The 18312-nt window shown below is 32.1% G+C and overlaps 2 protein-coding genes across 5 annotated transcripts; both read left to right on the top strand.

The window, feature by feature from the left end:
* The first annotated feature begins 1217 nt into the window (after nucleotides 1–1217).
* LOC139524138 (uncharacterized) lies at nucleotides 1218–6298 on the top strand. 2 transcript variants are annotated; one of them, XM_071318732.1, is made up of 10 exons: nucleotides 1218–1379; nucleotides 1559–1683; nucleotides 2126–2297; nucleotides 2722–2827; nucleotides 3136–3372; nucleotides 3748–3848; nucleotides 4310–4412; nucleotides 4697–4823; nucleotides 5214–5318; nucleotides 5831–6298. In XM_071318732.1, exons 1-10 carry the CDS (start codon nucleotides 1324–1326, stop codon nucleotides 5953–5955), a joined length of 1257 nt encoding a protein of 418 aa, XP_071174833.1. In that variant the 5' UTR covers nucleotides 1218–1323; the 3' UTR covers nucleotides 5956–6298. The 2 variants fall into 2 exon arrangements, with proteins under 2 accessions (XP_071174833.1, XP_071174834.1); XM_071318733.1 differs by lacking the exon at nucleotides 1559–1683 and having other exon boundaries at nucleotides 1266–1379; nucleotides 5831–6094.
* A 978-nt stretch (nucleotides 6299–7276) lies between these two features.
* LOC139524136 (uncharacterized) lies at nucleotides 7277–17303 on the top strand. 3 transcript variants are annotated; one of them, XM_071318730.1, is made up of 4 exons: nucleotides 7277–7341; nucleotides 15747–15794; nucleotides 16369–16593; nucleotides 17076–17303. In XM_071318730.1, exons 1-4 carry the CDS (start codon nucleotides 7320–7322, stop codon nucleotides 17216–17218), a joined length of 438 nt encoding a protein of 145 aa, XP_071174831.1. In that variant the 5' UTR covers nucleotides 7277–7319; the 3' UTR covers nucleotides 17219–17303. The 3 variants fall into 3 exon arrangements, with proteins under 3 accessions (XP_071174831.1, XP_071174830.1, XP_071174829.1); XM_071318729.1 differs by lacking the exons at nucleotides 7277–7341; nucleotides 15747–15794 and adding exons at nucleotides 9885–10039; nucleotides 12926–12973; XM_071318728.1 differs by lacking the exon at nucleotides 7277–7341 and adding an exon at nucleotides 9895–10039.
* Nucleotides 17304–18312: the final 1009 nt, after the last annotated feature.

Here is an 18312-nt window from a genome sequence, read left to right as displayed (position 1 = left end):
TCCATCATTAGTCTTTTGTTTTTATTATAAGAAAATTATGAAAAATATAGATCTACAAACTAATTAAGGATAGATGAATCATAGATGGTCGTGAACATGGTGAATCCTTGATCTATCATCGGGACACAAAGTCGCGGTACAGCAAAAACACACGAACGCAAAGGAAACGCACTTAGATCGCTGTTTTATATTTTAACGTCAAAGTGCGGCCTTCAACAGGGAGCTAAAAAAAAAAAAAAAAAACAACAACAACAAAAAAACAATGTCATCTCACTGCAAATTTTTGACTAAACACAGGTTTGAGCGGAATTCTTTACAAAATGATTCCGCGGATAGACTCTGTACGATGTGACATCACCATATCGAGCCTAGTAAAAAAGAACATACTGGAAAGTGGTGACATATATTTGAAACAAAATAGTCTCTACGTATAGGTTTCAATAAAACTATGTAGAATCATGTACGTTACAGTAGTACGTTAAGCAGTTATGGTATCAAATGAAAGGTGAAGTACTGGTTATCCTTGTAGAACAAATAATGACTGATAATTTTGAATTAAACAAAAATGAATTCTAAAATTTAATTAGGACATAAATTGCCTGTTTGCTGTATCGAAAGTTCCGAAAACCAGTATAATCTGATTTATAAATAACAGTATATTGACCCCAAACCCCTTTCATGACATTTCTTGGCTTAGCGAAGACACATCTTTTCATTTTACGCTTCGTTTATTTTGCCTTTTTGACATTTTTTTCATTCGTCAAGTCGATATTACAGAAGAAATATAGAAACGGTGAACCCATATAAACATTATGTCAAGAAATATATAAAAAAAACAACCGCTGAACCCATTTAAACATTTATATGTCATTAGAACGGAACATTTTATGGTCGTAAATGTAGCTTTGACTGGTCACTTTTCGATCAGTTTCTAGAAGCAGGTTTTCATGAAATCGTAAATAAAAATGAGAAAAACATCGACGCAATTACTTGGATTCTGCACATTTATAGGTTTGTTTCACATAATGGATTTTATCTGTTGAAGTTTATTTAGATGCAGTTAACGTTTTCTTTAAAAATCCAAAATACTAGATAATTATTCTGCCGAAAAAAATTCGCCGTGTTTTACATTTTTGTCCAGCAACCAACTAAAAATAACTCTAACTGTGACGTTCTACATTTATTCCAACGTCCAACAAAAAGACGTCGAGATTATGACGTTAACTCTCGCCGCTATCCGGGCTATCTTTCCCTCACTACGAAGGAAAGCCCAGCTATAAAATTTGAGTAGCAGTCTTTTTAAAAGAAATCAAAGAAGAGAAGATGGATTGTTTATATTTTCCGGATATTTACAGTATTACATCTGTTTCGCACAGAACGTAAGTTTTTATATTAAAAATGTTCGTCGATTTTATATAGTTTCATTAAGAATCTACCTTTCATTTATTTTACCGGTCAACTTTATTTTTTCCATAATATAAATATATTTGATTATTATTATTAACTGAATCTAATTGATTAATTGCTGTATCAAGCACGATATTTTTTCTCTCTCCAGAATTGATGTTTTCGCTACAATAAGCGAATCTCTTGAAGTAACCTTCAATTCGGAAACTGCAGATTTCCCAAGAGAACAAATTCAAAATGTCATGCACAAGATGATGGCATACAGACAGAATATGGGTAAGATTATGTTATTTTTAGATGTGTAAAATATTAAGATTAAAGAAGAATGTTTTTCGACACCAAGACATGATCACATAATTTTGGATAATTCCTCCATAGGAATGCAGTTAAGCGCTTTCAAATATGACAGAGTGCAATTTAAAAGCAGTGCTATAAATAAATATATATATGTATATATACATAACCCAATCGTTCTCTCGATTAGCAGTGTCTTTCGAGTTAATTTTGCCTTTATCGACTGTTTAAATTAATTTAGATTAAACAATATAATATGTATGTCCATTGTTTTTTTATTTGTAATACGATCTGTAACCATTAGTTTTTTCTATAAATTTATATCAATAAATTCTGAATGAAATGCAATACAACATGCATGTTGTTCATATTTTTCTAGTACATTCACTTGAGAGACTCAGACGTGGATACTTTTATTTTCCAGAATTTCCAGAAATAAACATGTTGTTTTATTTACTGTCTGAAATGATTTTGGGTGTTGTTGGAGCACACGAGACAGCTAGCAATAGTAGCAAGAAGGAGTCCGTTGCTGACAGAATCCAGAACAAGTTCGTTAAACTGGTTTCGTCATCTGACAGCATTCTACCAATACCAACGTAAGTTATTTCAATTAGATAGTACAAACTGTGTAAATTTTTTTCTCAAACAAAGGTTCCATTACACAAAAGTGATATTTTGTGTTCTCATTTTATAGTAGAAATAAATTCATCAATTCGTAACACATCTATATAAATCACTACACACAAATGAATAAAAAGAATAGGAACTGCGCGTTCATTGCTGTTCTTCATTTTAAGGGTCACAGCAAGGTCTTCCATAGAGTCGAGACGGTCTCTTGCACGAGTTGAGATTGTTAAGAAACAATTTTGTTAAACAAGAAAGGAAACAAGGTATCCTTTCTGAAAAATACCATAGTCAAATTTCACACAAACGTAAAAAGTTTTACGAATGAACATAATTGTTAAACTCCATGTGCTTTGTTACAGAAGCAAGATTTCATAAATGATTGCATATTTTCAGATTTGATCAGATAAAAGTGGAAGAATACCAAAAACAGGTCAATGAAATGAATAAACTCATGAGAGCCCACACTTATTTGTACAAAGATCTTCAAAGACAACAAGAGGTAATTTTACTACACACACACACCACACATGTGATAATATTTTTAGCAAGTTATTAGTTCAATTAAATCAATTAAATCAGTTTCAAGTAACTTATTCAAAAATTATAATAAAATTATAGTACTTGGACATATTACCAGGTGACTTTTAGTCTTTTACACAATGTTTTTATGAGAAAAATATTAATACTCCCTTATCTTAAGTGTTTGCATACCAATTTAGGAGTTGAAAAAAAGGGAATTAGTTTTGTGGTAAATTGTTTAGAGGTAAAACTACAATATGTGTAAAATCGTTTTAAATACATTTAAAGGTGTGTTGGATTGCTCATAGTAAAGTACAGAAGTATGAATTATGCCTGAAGACGGCTAAATTGTCAAGAAATCACTTAGCGGACAAATTATCAAGTAAAAACCTTAAAGCTCGAGATAACAGCATTAATCAATTGCAGACGACACTGAATTATAAAATACAGAAAGCAGAAGAATCAAACAGGAGATATCAAACTTTGCTGACAAAAGAAAAAAATACTAGAGATGCTTTGAAATTGGTAATTTTAACAGAAAAAAGTCAATGTTGAAAGTTTTATTGCTTAATCAATTTCAGAATATTTTGTTAAGTTAGTGGAATGTAAGGGAGGCGAATCGATAAAATGTTATTTGTGTTCACTAGAATCATAAAATAAAAAAAAAAACTCAGTCAAGAACATAGTGTTTTTGTCTATTTTAAAAGGAACAGAATAACTCCGAACTTCAATCTGTAGATTTCTCTTTCAATGTATGTGGAAAATACTTTATTTGGTTCTTTAACTTGCAGAGTCAATAATAATTTACGTTTTTTTTTATCATAGTGTGTGATCCTTTTTATGTCCAAGTTGTATAAAGATTTCGTCTTGATACAATGTTTTACTTTATGTTTTATCTAGCTTGAAATTGACCTAACGGAGGATATACGATTTAACCTAACAGATCGTATTCACAGTGGATTGTTGTCTATGAAGTATATCTTTGCAGCACATACCAACAAGTAAGTAGTTTGTTTAATGTAAAGCAAATGCATGGTTTGTATTAACGAGTGTAAACGACAACAAAACGGCGAGTATCAATGAGGCAGCACTCCTACAATATAAAGGTAGAAAGGAAACTTTAAGTGCCAATGGTAGAAGTTCGGTGTCCTTTTACTGTTTCGTGTCTGTTTTCGGCTGTTATTTTAAACGAGTAAACATATGTTAAACAATGATGGAATACATTTTATAATTATTGATTTTAATTGATTTATCTAAGTTTTTAATTGATTTATCTAAGTTTTTAATGAATTGATTTATCTAAGTTTTTAATTGATTTATCTAAGTTTTTAATTGATTTATCTAAGTTTTATTGATCTACATTTGATTGATTTATCTAGGCTTTATCGATGTATCTAAGTTTTTAATGATATATCTATTACACAGTATCAGTTTACTGATTGACTTTTCTTTTGTCTTGTAGACTGTATGAAGTACTTCCACACATTGATGAATTTGACTGCAGATTGGCTGCAGAATCAATTATTGAGAAACTAAGCTCCAAATACCAGTTCAGTTCACCACAGGTAACTTTTCAAACAATATGTGTTTCCATTGTAGTGTTGAGCATTCACATTTGTCTCATTATTTCGATCCTGTTTAAATCTATCAACAATCTTCAATTTCACAAAAGTGAGTTTTCCCTTCAAAGATTACAAACTAGAAAATAATCTTATTCAATCACTGATTGTTCTATTTTGTGCATAGAATAAGTAACATATTGAACTGTCACTTACAAATTGATCTCTTCCAATACATACTGTTTGTTAGTCTTGTTTGCAATGCGATTATAGTAAATATTTTTATGTAGGAATTTCAAACTACCAACGGATTTAAAACCAAGCTTCCAGATACACAATATGTTAATTACAAATCAGACATGCAGACAACGAAAAAACAACCATCTGAGCCGACAAAAGAACAACGCAATAACAATAGTAAGTCAGTTGCTTTAATTTGTAACGTTAATTTATTTTGATTGAAAAACGCAAAACTTTTTTACCTAAAAACTTGATCAGTTTTAAATTGCGACGGCCATTCACATAAAAGAGAGACAACATACCGAAAGAACATTCAAACTCATAAATCGACAACACCATGGGTAAAATAGAAAAAAGACAAACAGACAAACAATAGTACACAAAACACAACATAGAACGAGAGCAAATCTGTCAAACAAAATACACCACAACTACAATTATAAATAAATATTCTAGAGACATCTGAGTTTTTCATAAGCCCAAATTGCAATTAACAAATACAATGCACCATATTCGTTTTGACAATTGGAACATTTCTAATAACGTTCCAATCATTTCATTTTGCAGACATCAGTTGCCAAGACAGCCAGTTCAATTTTCTAAGCAACACTTATGTGAAGGCAAAGGATTTGACAGATACAACAAACGAGTGCTTTGTCAAAATTAAAGAAGGTAAAGTTATTATAACTTAATCTTTATGGACATTACATGCTATTTCAACGTTAAAACATCAGAAAATGCAGTCTTATCAATATGTATAAAATGTGACATGTCAGTTTATTTTGTTTGCAAGTGTGTAGGCGTTGGCGGATCCAGGGGGAGGGTTCCGGGGGTTGGAACCCCTTTTTTTGGACGATCAATGCATTTAAATGGGGACATATAGTTGGACCCCCCCTTTCCCCTTGTCCTTGGTTGTGAACCCCCTTTTTAAAATGGCTGGATCCGCCCCTGGTAGGGTTCATCGGGCTGTTGTCTCTTTGACGCATTCCTCATTTTCATTTTCCATTTTATTTCATATAAATAATTGAACTATACATGCTATATACGAAATCGATTATTTATAATCGAAAATCAAAGTCCGGAGGATAGAGTTTGGCATTTGGTTTTATACAATATTCGATTTTTTTCTCAGGTTTTGTGATTGTAAAAAACGTAACCTCGTCACTATTTATTTCCATTTTCAGGAATGATTGTTAAGTTGAAGGTCGCTACAGATGTGTCAGAAGTTGCCTTTGGATGGTATAAGACAGACCCATGGAATCAAAAGAGATGGGGGTTCTTTTGCAAGTCTACAGAAAACATGAACTAAACATAAACACAGATGAAATTGATTACATATTTTTAAATTATCACAACTACATTTGAAGAGTTTATTTTTATCGTGTTTCATTATTGAGATGTGGGAGTACATGTGTTTCAGTCTGTGCGATTGATAGAATGACTATCGAAGTATTAAAAGATGGGAGTTTTCGTGCCTGTATATGTGAGAGAACCTGTTTGTGTACGTTTGTGTGAGTTAGTCGTGTGAAAGAGTGTGTGTATTTGTGTGTGTGATAAGAGAAAATGAGAGTGAGGAGGTGTTTGTGCTGTATGTTATTGTTAAATATATTTGAGTTTAAATAATTTGTTTATTAAACAATTATTTTTATGAATTGGTTTTATTCATTATTCCTAAATACAAGGTATTTCTATCGAATTTTCATCATTCTGTAAAGTGATAAACTAGTTTGCGTGTTTCTTGTTTATCTTAAAATTTGTCGCAGGCAGATAAAGACTAAAACAACCTTTTGCAATGACTTGGAAAAAGTAAACTTTATACAACGTCGATGCACATGATGTATTGTCAAGATAATCCATATCTGTTGATTTGTAAGTTTTAAAAACATGGACAACAGAAAGTGTAATCAATAATTTACCGGAGTTGTATTAACATGAGCAACACGATGGGTGCCAGGACGTGGAGCAGGATCTTCTTACTCTCCCTGAGCACCTTTTTGATGGGTTTGTGTTGCTCAGTCGTTAGTTTTGAATGTTGTTTTTTGTGTACTATTGTCTATCTGTTAGTATATCTTTTCAAGCCAAGGCGTTGTCAGATTTTGTTTCAGTTTCGAGTTTTAATGTCCCTGTGGTATCTTTTGCCTCCTGTTTCACTTGATCGCAAGGCATGTTCATTTTTAAAATCGCAATTTGCGAATTCAACTGATCATATATTGCAACTCGGAGACTGCTATGCTGTGGTGAATGCTTTCATTTAAAGACACGTTTTTTTGTTTACTGTTTTTGAATGGAGTTTAAACCACTGCAAATCAATCGAGAAATTGTCGAAAAAAGTGACATTAAACTTGAGATATTTCTATTAATAGACCTACAAGTTCAAATATATTTTTTTCTGTACACGGGTCTGGATGTCGTTTTGAACGACTAACACTCTGTCCGAAGTTAATAGACATGTCTTAATAAATCTGAAGTCTTTCAATGTTAATTATTTCATGCGTGAGAGGATCTCAGTTTCTGATTGAGGACATCATGGATGCTTGAGGGGAAGTGCAAACCTACATGTATAGATCTTATCGAAAGCTAATGAATATCCCAGTCTAGTATTGACTGTATGACAATAACTTTATTCAAACTGGAGTTTATGCAGGCGAAACCCAGCTGAAATTAAACAAAGAAATGGAACTCTTTGTTAGAGAAGGTAAAAAAGTAAAATTTGTGTATTTGAATTGTTTACATGCTTCCGTTAATATATTCCCTAGAACTAGAAATTAAAAAAACAACACATACGGCTTCCTCTGCATCATTTTTAGACTTATACCTCGAATTTGACATACACAGTCATCTCAGTACCAGAATCTATGACAAACGAGACGATTTCAATTTTGAAATTATTAATTCCCCTCACCTTAGGGGACGACCCTTTGATATTCCGGGGGGCAGGAGGATTTTGAAAATAAATAACTCAGCCTTAATAATCACAAAAATAAATGTTTGTTCTGTGGTAGTTAGAAAATAAATTACCTGACTTGCAATGTATTGAAAATAAATAACTCAGCAGGTCTTATCCAAAGTATGAGATGGCACTAGATTCATCATAAATTCATCTCCCCCCCCCCCAATAGCTTCTTGGGCCTTCAATGTTCAATGGCTCCAAAACCCTTCAAAATTTTTTTTGCTTCGCTCCGCTCGACGAAAAATGTTTCCCCAATACTTTAAAAAAAAAGGCTAGATACAACCAATACTGTGTAAGTATGCAATACATGTACATGTAAATGTACATGTATATGTAGTTGGGAATATAGAAGATTCATTTCTGCAGAGGATAATGATTAATTCTGATTAAATGGTACATAATGACTTAACTATACATGTATTATTTATAATAAACAAATAATTTATAAATATAGTTGTGAAAAAATATAATCAGTCCCTTGCTTTAATGAAAAATGAAAAATCTTGCATCAATAGTGCAGGAAATAAATAACCTGTCCTCTTAGTTTACAAAAATAAATAACCGATCCAAGACAAACCCCCTCCCCAGAATATCAAATATTCGTCCCCTTAGTAGAAATATACAAGCTTCACCTGCATATGGGATATACATTTTCAACTGATTCGATATTCAAGAGCTTGCAGCTCCTACTCAGACTTTGTAAAACGTCACCAGTGTCTGTCTGAGCAGAAAGTTGACGAACAAGGTTATGTCAATGAACATCTCAGCTTTTTTCAAAAAAAAAAAAAGGTTATCGGAAGGTACCAATACCTTGTTGATAAATACCAACCTCACGAATAATACATGATGGTCTTGGTGTATAGATTCTGCGTACTGACGTTGTTTATCATCTTAATAACGTGTTATATTGTTCTTTTATTTGTCTTTGTTCTATTATTAATATTAATTTTACAGTTTGGTCTGTTTGGTCTTTTTTGGTGATATTCATTTGACGTGACTCGGTACTTATGCATCCCGTCAATGTGTTTTCTGTATTATCCTCTATTCATTTTAGCTTGGGTGCTTTGTACATGTGACTTTTTGTATTTTTTTGGTACATATGCCGTGGCACAATCTAATTAAAAACCGATCTCTCATCGCTCCTGTTTCTGATATGTCGCGTGGGAGATCTAACGAAACCGGCTTTGAGGTCACATGTGAGTGAACTAAAAGTTATGAATTTATAAAGATATGCAAATGAGTTGACGACCTATTTTAAAATAAGCCAATCAAAAAAGTTTATGAATTATTTTGACTGACGATTTCGTCGTAAATGAAATGAGTTACATCCCTTTGCCTTACGTTAAACTTCCAAGATCGTGGAAGACTCAATTTCATTGGTCGAAAAAGACACACCTACGAGGTCACTCACATGTGACCTCAAAGCGGGTTTCGTTAGATCTCCCACGCGACATATCAGAAACAGGAGCGATGAGAGATTGGTTTTTAATTAGATTGGCCGTGGCAGAAATATGTTGTTATCCTTTCGTTTGATGTGTGTTAACATTTGATTAGGGACTTTTCGTTTTGAGTTTTCCTCGGAGTTCAGTATTTTTGTGAATAAGCCTTAAAATTTGATAAAGATGATTAATTTAGAATTTTATGCATCTTGTATGTTTTTACTTAAATTATAGTATGGAGCTTCGAGATATTTGAAAAGTTTTAAATAATTGGTTATCCATACATTTATTTTTGGACAGTGCAAGCAGACGCTTATTATACATGGTAATTAATATAGGCTCAAATACAAACTCATTGTTTAAAACGTGGAAATTCATCTGGCCCGTATCGTACCCAGTGTTTTTGAAATTCGGAACAGTTGACTTTTCAAATCATATTCCATAGATTTGACACATGTTTATAGTCTTAGTCTTAGCATTTGTCATTTTAGTTTCAAGATACCACTGTCTTTAAGCGCGCCATAATTATTCACCTTTTTATTCAATTTGAAGTCAGCAAATATTTAAATATTATGAACTTTTTTGGATTCAGTACTTTTGTTTATTTATGTCGCTGTTTGTTTGAAAAAAAACGTCTTTATATTTTTCCACGCCACCATTCTTTCAAGTTTAATTATTCCCCTCCAAATTAACCCTCATGATTGATATAAACATAAACCTCACGTCTACAATGTTAAAATATACTTTATTGAAGTGTATGTATACCCAACGATATTTAATGAGTACATTTAGAAGTACCTGACATTTAATAGGTATAGATATTTTAACAATCTATAAAGCCATACTATGTTTAAATGAATTCTTTGGAAATTAACCAAATGTTTACTTCGGAGAATTTACTTCAACTAGGAAGTAAATAAGTAAGATTGACGGTCAGTTATTGAAATACTTTAATATGGCGGAATACTGTCAGTTTGGAGAATGTTGGAGGAGAGCTTTGTTTGGTGGGTAAAGTGTGGATTAATATATCTCTTTCACAATCATTGCTACAATAAATTAAACAGAAATTATAATTCTTTTTTTTTTATAAGATTTACATGTATTTATATTGATTATTACACACAACTATATGAAATTGATATAACAATAAGGCCAATATGTGGTATGATTGCCAATGAGACAACTATTCAAAAGAAACCAAAACACATGAACTTTAAATAAACTACCGTTATGGTTTTTTGTTTTGGTCAAACATCGACTGTCATATCAGAGAAGGGTTTAGCTAGTTATAAAACCAGCTTTATTTCGCATGTTCTAGATAAGAAAATGCCTCTACCAAGTCAATAATATGAAAGTTGTAATTCAAACGTTTGATGTGCTTGCGCTTTTGATTTTGCCATTTGATGACGGACTTTCCGTTTTGAGTTTTCCCTAGAGTTCTGTTATTTCACCTTTTCCGATAGACCGGCCTTCCATATTTTCCAGAATCCAAACCGTATAAAGAGGAAACAATTTTCCTGATAAAAATGTGCAGCAATACAACAAAGAAAAACTAACTTATTTAGGCCAGTGACATTTTATAACAAAAATTTAACAGAGTGCGAATATTTGGATTATATAAAGGATGTGGCGACGAAAAACATGTTCGTAAGCGCTCAACCTTCCTTAATAAATATTCCGCACTGGTCTGAGTCGTTACAGTCCTTAATTCTGCATATTTCTTCTTGAATTCTTAAACGTTTTCATTGATAGCAAAAAGTTAAATCACAAAAATACTGAACTCCGAGGAAAATCCAAAAAGGAAAATCCCTTATCAAATAGCAAAATCAAAATCTTAAACACATCAACAAACGGATAACATCTGTCATATTTCCGACTTTCTTACGTGGAAAATGGTGGATTTAACCTGGTTTTATAGCTAGTCAAACCTTTCACTTGTATGACAGTCACATAAAATTCCATTACATTGACAACGATGTGTGGACAAAACAATAATTTTGGGGCCCTTTATAGCTTGTTGTTCGGTGTGAGCCAAGGCTCCGTGTTGAAGGCCGTACATTGACCTATGATGGTTTACTTTTATAAATTGTTATTTAGATGGAGAGTTGTCTCATTGGCACTAACACCACATCTTGTTATTTGGATGGAGAGTTGTCTCATTGGCACTCACACCACATCTTCCTATATCTATAATAGGTATAAATGTCAATAATACGGGTATATCAGTCAATATTGTGTTATTATCATAATCACTCTAAAAAACAAACAACTAGAAGGGGGTGAATTATCATGTAAACATCGATTTTTTTTTGTTGGTTATTTGTGTTATATTTTTTTTTTTGTGCTTGAGCAACTAAATTTCGCAGTCTTAGAGCTTTAAAAAAATAGCTAACAGTATATGCGTCTGATCCATTCTTACCCTTTGTGTCCTATTCCTAATTGTCTATTGTGACATGTTGACTGAGTGTAGATTTGCGTGACGACTGAGGCATTTATAACAGAATATACAAAACTTTGAATTTTTCGAAAAACTAAGGATTTTCTTATCCCAGGCATAGATTTCCTTAGCCGTATTTGGCACAACGTTTTAAAATTTTGAATCCTGAATGCTCATCAACTTTGCACTTGTTTGGCTTTATACATACAGTTACCTCTCGTTGTCTCGAACTCGGTTGACTCGAAATTTCGGATGAGTCGAAGTTTTCACGTGGTCCCGAACTTTATTCCATACAAAAGTATGTACTTCGACTCCTGATGAGTCGAAATTTCGGTTGAGTCGAACTAAATTTACGGTCCCAAGGTTAACAAAGCATTCAAAATTCATTTTTTTTTATCTCGAACTAATACACATGTATGTCAAAACATGACCTCCGGGATTTAAATGGATTTTGATATGAGCGTCACTGATGAGTATTATGTAGACGAAACGCGCGTCTGGCGTACTAAATTATAATCCTGGTTCCTTTGATAACTACTCATCCTGTCCATGCACTCCATCTCTCTCTCTCTCTTCTAACTTATGAACATCCATAACTTTTCATTTGTGTGTTCTTTATCAATTTAATAGGCCAGATTTGAACATCGACAAACTTCTGTCGCCTTTAATCGAAAACAAAATATCCAACAAAAAGTCATCAATTTTTTATTTTATATAATTCAATTCTTCAAGGTACTACAAATACATATTCGTCAAATCTTCAAGTGTTTTCAAGCAAGTGTAATTTGTAAATACCATTTCCATCTCGACAGAAAGATATACAAATGAAAACACAATGTTCGACGTGTTGCAAAACAGAAGCGACTTTTCAGCAAAACGTGACGGCAGAAAGTAATGTATTTAGAAGAAAATATACAAGGTCTTTCAATGGAAAGCTAGACATACCTTTGTTTACTTTCTATCATATATCATATTGAACATCGAGAATTGACGGAAGGTAATATGAAATACTTAGACGGTATAAATAAAATCAACTTTAATAATGAAATTGTATTTGGAATCGTATACAATGTCATCTCGAAAAAAATACATTGACACATACATATATATATATGTAGCATGGGTTCGAATCCCGGCTAGGGAAGATGGTGATACATGGCTGTGTACATAATGTATATACAACTCGTCTAAACATCAACCCAACAATGTTAGATCTGTAAATTTGCTTTCGCAAATTTTTGGTTCTTCCTTCGCCGGGATTATATATATATAGTTTTGTAACCTTTGGCATGTATAATTTTGTTATTAGCTCCAGATCTATTCTATCATTTATTTTGTTTGATTTGTATTTTCAACAAGTTTATATGTAACACATATTTCATGTCGGAATATTGTAAATAAGTAATTGAAATGATTCTTAATTGTTGAAGATATCTAATATCGTTTGTTTTAGTTCAAGCCCTGGTGCTGTTTTGTTTTTCTGTATCCAGTATAGCTGTTGGTAAGATATTAAAGTCCTACACAGAGCCTTTGTTCTTAATAGTATACCTCAATACTTTAAGATTACGACTGTTCCATCTTACTTTATATTTTCAATTAGTTTTTGACTTATTTTTCGGAAAGGACTCCACATTCGTCTTTTAACTTTTGTCTGAATTTGTTTGAAATATTTTGTAACCGACGCACTTGGAACAGCATATAAGTCTTACACTGTTCACATGTCCGATATTCAAATTATATTTCAAGCACATCATATATTAAAGATGTAACACTGTTTCATGCAATATAGTGCCTAAGAATTTATAGAAAAGAAAAGACGCAAGGATAAATGATATAAGATTTGCGCATTATTCAGAACTAAAAATAAAGCACAAACATACAGTATTTTTTTTTTTTTTATATTTCAATTTTTTTTGTATTTCAACTGAGAAAGGAAGCGTTTGTCACTATTTGTAAATGCAACACAAATAAAGATTTGAAAAAATATCATTTAATTTGCATATGGATTGACATGCATATAATTGGGTTTTATGAAAAAGAGAAAGAAAAATAATTTTCCCTCTTTTTATATACAGCTTTAGTGTATGCTTAATTCTGCATATTTCTTCTTGAATTCTTAAACGTTTTCATTGATAGCAAAAAGTTAAATCACAAAAATACTGAACTCCGAGGAAAATCCAAAAAGGAAAATCCCTTATCAAATAGCAAAATCAAAATCTTAAACACATCAACAAACGGATAACATCTGTCATATTTCCGACTTTCTTACGTGGAAAATGGTGGATTTAACCTGGTTTTATAGCTAGTCAAACCTTTCACTTGTATGACAGTCACATAAAATTCCATTACATTGACAACGATGTGTGGACAAAACAATAATTTTGGGGCCCTTTATAGCTTGTTGTTCGGTGTGAGCCAAGGCTCCGTGTTGAAGGCCGTACATTGACCTATGATGGTTTACTTTTATAAATTGTTATTTAGATGGAGAGTTGTCTCATTGGCACTAACACCACATCTTGTTATTTGGATGGAGAGTTGTCTCATTGGCACTCACACCACATCTTCCTATATCTATAATAGGTATAAATGTCAATAATACGGGTATATCAGTCAATATTGTGTTATTATCATAATCACTCTAAAAAACAAACAACTAGAAGGGGGTGAATTATCATGTAAACATCGATTTTTTTTTGTTGGTTATTTGTGTTATATTTTTTTTTTTGTGCTTGAGCAACTAAATTTCGCAGTCTTAGAGCTTTAAAAAAATAGCTAACAGTATATGCGTCTGATCCATTCTTACCCTTTGTGTCCTATTCCTAATTGTCTATTGTGACATGTTGACTGAGTGTAGATTTGCGTGACGACTGAGGCATTTATAACAGAATATACAAAACTTTGAATTTTTCGAAAAACTAAGGATTTTCTTATCCCAGGCATAGATTTCCTTAGCCGTATTTGGCACAACGTTTTAAAATTTTGAATCCTGAATGCTCATCAACTTTGCACTTGTTTGGCTTTATACATACAGTTACCTCTCGTTGTCTCGAACTCGGTTGACTCGAAATTTCGGATGAGTCGAAGTTTTCACGTGGTCCCGAACTTTATTCCATACAAAAGTATGTACTTCGACTCCTGATGAGTCGAAATTTCGGTTGAGTCGAACTAAATTTACGGTCCCAAGGTTAACAAAGCATTCAAAATTCATTTTTTTTTATCTCGAACTAATACACATGTATGTCAAAACATGACCTCCGGGATTTAAATGGATTTTGATATGAGCGTCACTGATGAGTATTATGTAGACGAAACGCGCGTCTGGCGTACTAAATTATAATCCTGGTTCCTTTGATAACTACTCATCCTGTCCATGCACTCCATCTCTCTCTCTCTCTTCTAACTTATGAACATCCATAACTTTTCATTTGTGTGTTCTTTATCAATTTAATAGGCCAGATTTGAACATCGACAAACTTCTGTCGCCTTTAATCGAAAACAAAATATCCAACAAAAAGTCATCAATTTTTTATTTTATATAATTCAATTCTTCAAGGTACTACAAATACATATTCGTCAAATCTTCAAGTGTTTTCAAGCAAGTGTAATTTGTAAATACCATTTCCATCTCGACAGAAAGATATACAAATGAAAACACAATGTTCGACGTGTTGCAAAACAGAAGCGACTTTTCAGCAAAACGTGACGGCAGAAAGTAATGTATTTAGAAGAAAATATACAAGGTCTTTCAATGGAAAGCTAGACATACCTTTGTTTACTTTCTATCATATATCATATTGAACATCGAGAATTGACGGAAGGTAATATGAAATACTTAGACGGTATAAATAAAATCAACTTTAATAATGAAATTGTATTTGGAATCGTATACAATGTCATCTCGAAAAAAATACATTGACACATACATATATATATATGTAGCATGGGTTCGAATCCCGGCTAGGGAAGATGGTGATACATGGCTGTGTACATAATGTATATACAACTCGTCTAAACATCAACCCAACAATGTTAGATCTGTAAATTTGCTTTCGCAAATTTTTGGTTCTTCCTTCGCCGGGATTATATATATATAGTTTTGTAACCTTTGGCATGTATAATTTTGTTATTAGCTCCAGATCTATTCTATCATTTATTTTGTTTGATTTGTATTTTCAACAAGTTTATATGTAACACATATTTCATGTCGGAATATTGTAAATAAGTAATTGAAATGATTCTTAATTGTTGAAGATATCTAATATCGTTTGTTTTAGTTCAAGCCCTGGTGCTGTTTTGTTTTTCTGTATCCAGTATAGCTGTTGGTAAGATATTAAAGTCCTACACAGAGCCTTTGTTCTTAATAGTATACCTCAATACTTTAAGATTACGACTGTTCCATCTTACTTTATATTTTCAATTAGTTTTTGACTTATTTTTCGGAAAGGACTCCACATTCGTCTTTTAACTTTTGTCTGAATTTGTTTGAAATATTTTGTAACCGACGCACTTGGAACAGCATATAAGTCTTACACTGTTCACATGTCCGATATTCAAATTATATTTCAAGCACATCATATATTAAAGATGTAACACTGTTTCATGCAATATAGTGCCTAAGAATTTATAGAAAAGAAAAGACGCAAGGATAAATGATATAAGATTTGCGCATTATTCAGAACTAAAAATAAAGCACAAACATACAGTATTTTTTTTTTTTTTATATTTCAATTTTTTTTGTATTTCAACTGAGAAAGGAAGCGTTTGTCACTATTTGTAAATGCAACACAAATAAAGATTTGAAAAAATATCATTTAATTTGCATATGGATTGACATGCATATAATTGGGTTTTATGAAAAAGAGAAAGAAAAATAATTTTCCCTCTTTTTATATACAGCTTTAGTGTATGCTTCGGATTGTCCTCACGAAGGCTATAGACTACCGTTCTTTTTGTTAGCTGCCGGACTGGTTGGCCTGTTTGATGCTGTAATGATTTTCTTTTCCAACACACTCTGGAGTAGTTACAAAAGTTTCCGATGTGAAGGCAGCAAGGAAACAGTCAAGTGTGTTAATGGAATTACTGGAGCTTTGTCCTTTGTGTTTTTCATCTTTGTCTTTGTTGGTAGGTTGATTTAAAGTGTAGCGATTCTGTTTTGATGGCTCGGCGCCAAGGAGCTATCTGATAAATCTGATTTTATTTCTTAAATGAATAATTAAATAACGTACGAGTATTTTCCAAAATGGATGTAAGGAAACAAAGGAAAATAGAACATGCAAAAAAATAAAAACAATAAACATTTTGATTCTTTGACCTTCTTAATTTAATATTCATATACCGGGTATATATAAATCGATGACACTTAATTTTGTCACAATTTATCATGTCTTTTTTAAACCATGTGCATGATGTAGAAACATATTAATTTATTGTAAAAGAACATTATATTAAAAAAAGACTATCATGTATTTTAAATTTGATCCAAAAATTCTTTCAATTATCACGACAAACAAAATGTGTATCCAGAACAGTATAAATCATTTTGTGTCGGAGGTACATGAAATGAATAAATACATATAAAGTAATGCGTTGTTCGTAATTTTCAGGGTTGGTATATGGTGCTTCGGCAGATGACAATTCTTTGCAGTGTCTCGATGTTGTATGGAAATTTACATTGGCCATGTGCAGTTTAGGATTGATTTCCTTTATATTGCTTGGTTGTGTGTGCATGTTTAAAGGCGATGACTGATAAACACATTTGTTACTTGTATTGTGAAATGTCATGGTTGTATGTACTATTTCTATTTACACATAATAAATCCATATTCATTTTAGTTGTTTTAACTCTCAACCTTTTCACAGTCGTAAATTAAAATATGTCAGTCCCTTAGTTATTAGTCGCAAGAAACACAAGAGATGAAATCTTTACTGTTGTTAATTGTGTAACGGGCTCTTCATATGAAAGTAAGTGTTTTATTTACCTGTAAAACAAGACCTAATTTACGATCATATTTATATGTTCTTGGTATTTGAATACATTTTTGTGAAGGAGTGACAAAATTTAAGTAAACACAGTTTTTGTTTATTTTCCCAATATGAGTGTAATGTTAAGTTCGAAAAAAAAACCTTCACACATTTTTTTCGCTGAAGTATAAAATCAGAAGTAATTCAAAAAAACATTCTCGGAAATATTCTTGAAATTTGTTCCAATAAAGGGTATGACTAAGGTCAAAGTCAGCACATTGTCTCTAAACGCTACCTCCACAATGAATTATTTTGAATGTACGGGATTGTCAAACACACTTAATAATATCTTTTAGAATAAACTGACTTGGAAACAGTCTTATAAAATGAAATGAATTGTATACTATATTTCATAAAAAAAAAAAACCACCAGCAGAACCATTTGGAATGAAAAATTGGAATCTATCTTTTAAATAATAGTTAGTTCAAAGCAAAAGTTTAATCAATTCACTACTTGTTGGATGTGTACATGTGTAGACTATCCAAGAGTTATAATACGACTGATTAGACTATTTATCAATACAATGTGTACATGTGTAGACTATCCAAGAGTTATAATACGACTGGTTAGACTATTTATCAATACACTGCGTACATGTGTAGACTATCCAAGAGTTATAATACGACTGGTTAGACTATTTACCAATACAATGTGTACATGTGTAGATTATCCAAGAGTTATTATACGACTGGTTAGACTATTTATCAATACAATCTGTACATGTGTAAATTATCCAAGAGTTATAATAGAGCTTTCTTACAAATTGACGAAAGGTACGAACGAACGTAAAGGGAGCACGTATTTCATTTCTACAATAA

The sequence above is a fragment of the Mytilus edulis genome, chromosome 5, assembly GCF_963676685.1.
Source record: "Mytilus edulis chromosome 5, xbMytEdul2.2, whole genome shotgun sequence".
Taxonomy (NCBI): Eukaryota; Metazoa; Mollusca; class Bivalvia; order Mytilida; family Mytilidae; genus Mytilus; species Mytilus edulis.
The sequence above is the reverse complement of the archived record's forward strand: the minus strand, read 5'-3'. Positions and strand labels throughout refer to the sequence as shown.

What these genes read in the sequence shown, in the direction of transcription:
- LOC139524138 (XM_071318732.1), top strand. Translation starts at nt 1,324, where the DNA reads ATGGATTGTTTATATTTTCCGGATATTTACAGTATTACATCTGTTTCG. An exon ending in ATCTTCAAAGACAACAAGAG is followed by an intron (nt 2,828 to 3,135) that starts GTAATTTTACTA and finishes ATACATTTAAAG; the next exon opens with GTGTGTTGGATTGCTCATAG. An exon ending in AGAACAACGCAATAACAATA is followed by an intron (nt 4,824 to 5,213) that starts GTAAGTCAGTTG and finishes TTCATTTTGCAG; the next exon opens with ACATCAGTTGCCAAGACAGC.
- LOC139524136 (XM_071318729.1), top strand. Translation starts at nt 9,991, where the DNA reads ATGGCGGAATACTGTCAGTTTGGAGAATGTTGGAGGAGAGCTTTGTTT. An exon ending in TTGGAGGAGAGCTTTGTTTG is followed by an intron (nt 10,040 to 12,925) that starts GTGGGTAAAGTG and finishes CGTTTGTTTTAG; the next exon opens with TTCAAGCCCTGGTGCTGTTT. An exon ending in TGTATCCAGTATAGCTGTTG is followed by an intron (nt 12,974 to 16,368) that starts GTAAGATATTAA and finishes TTTTATATACAG; the next exon opens with CTTTAGTGTATGCTTCGGAT.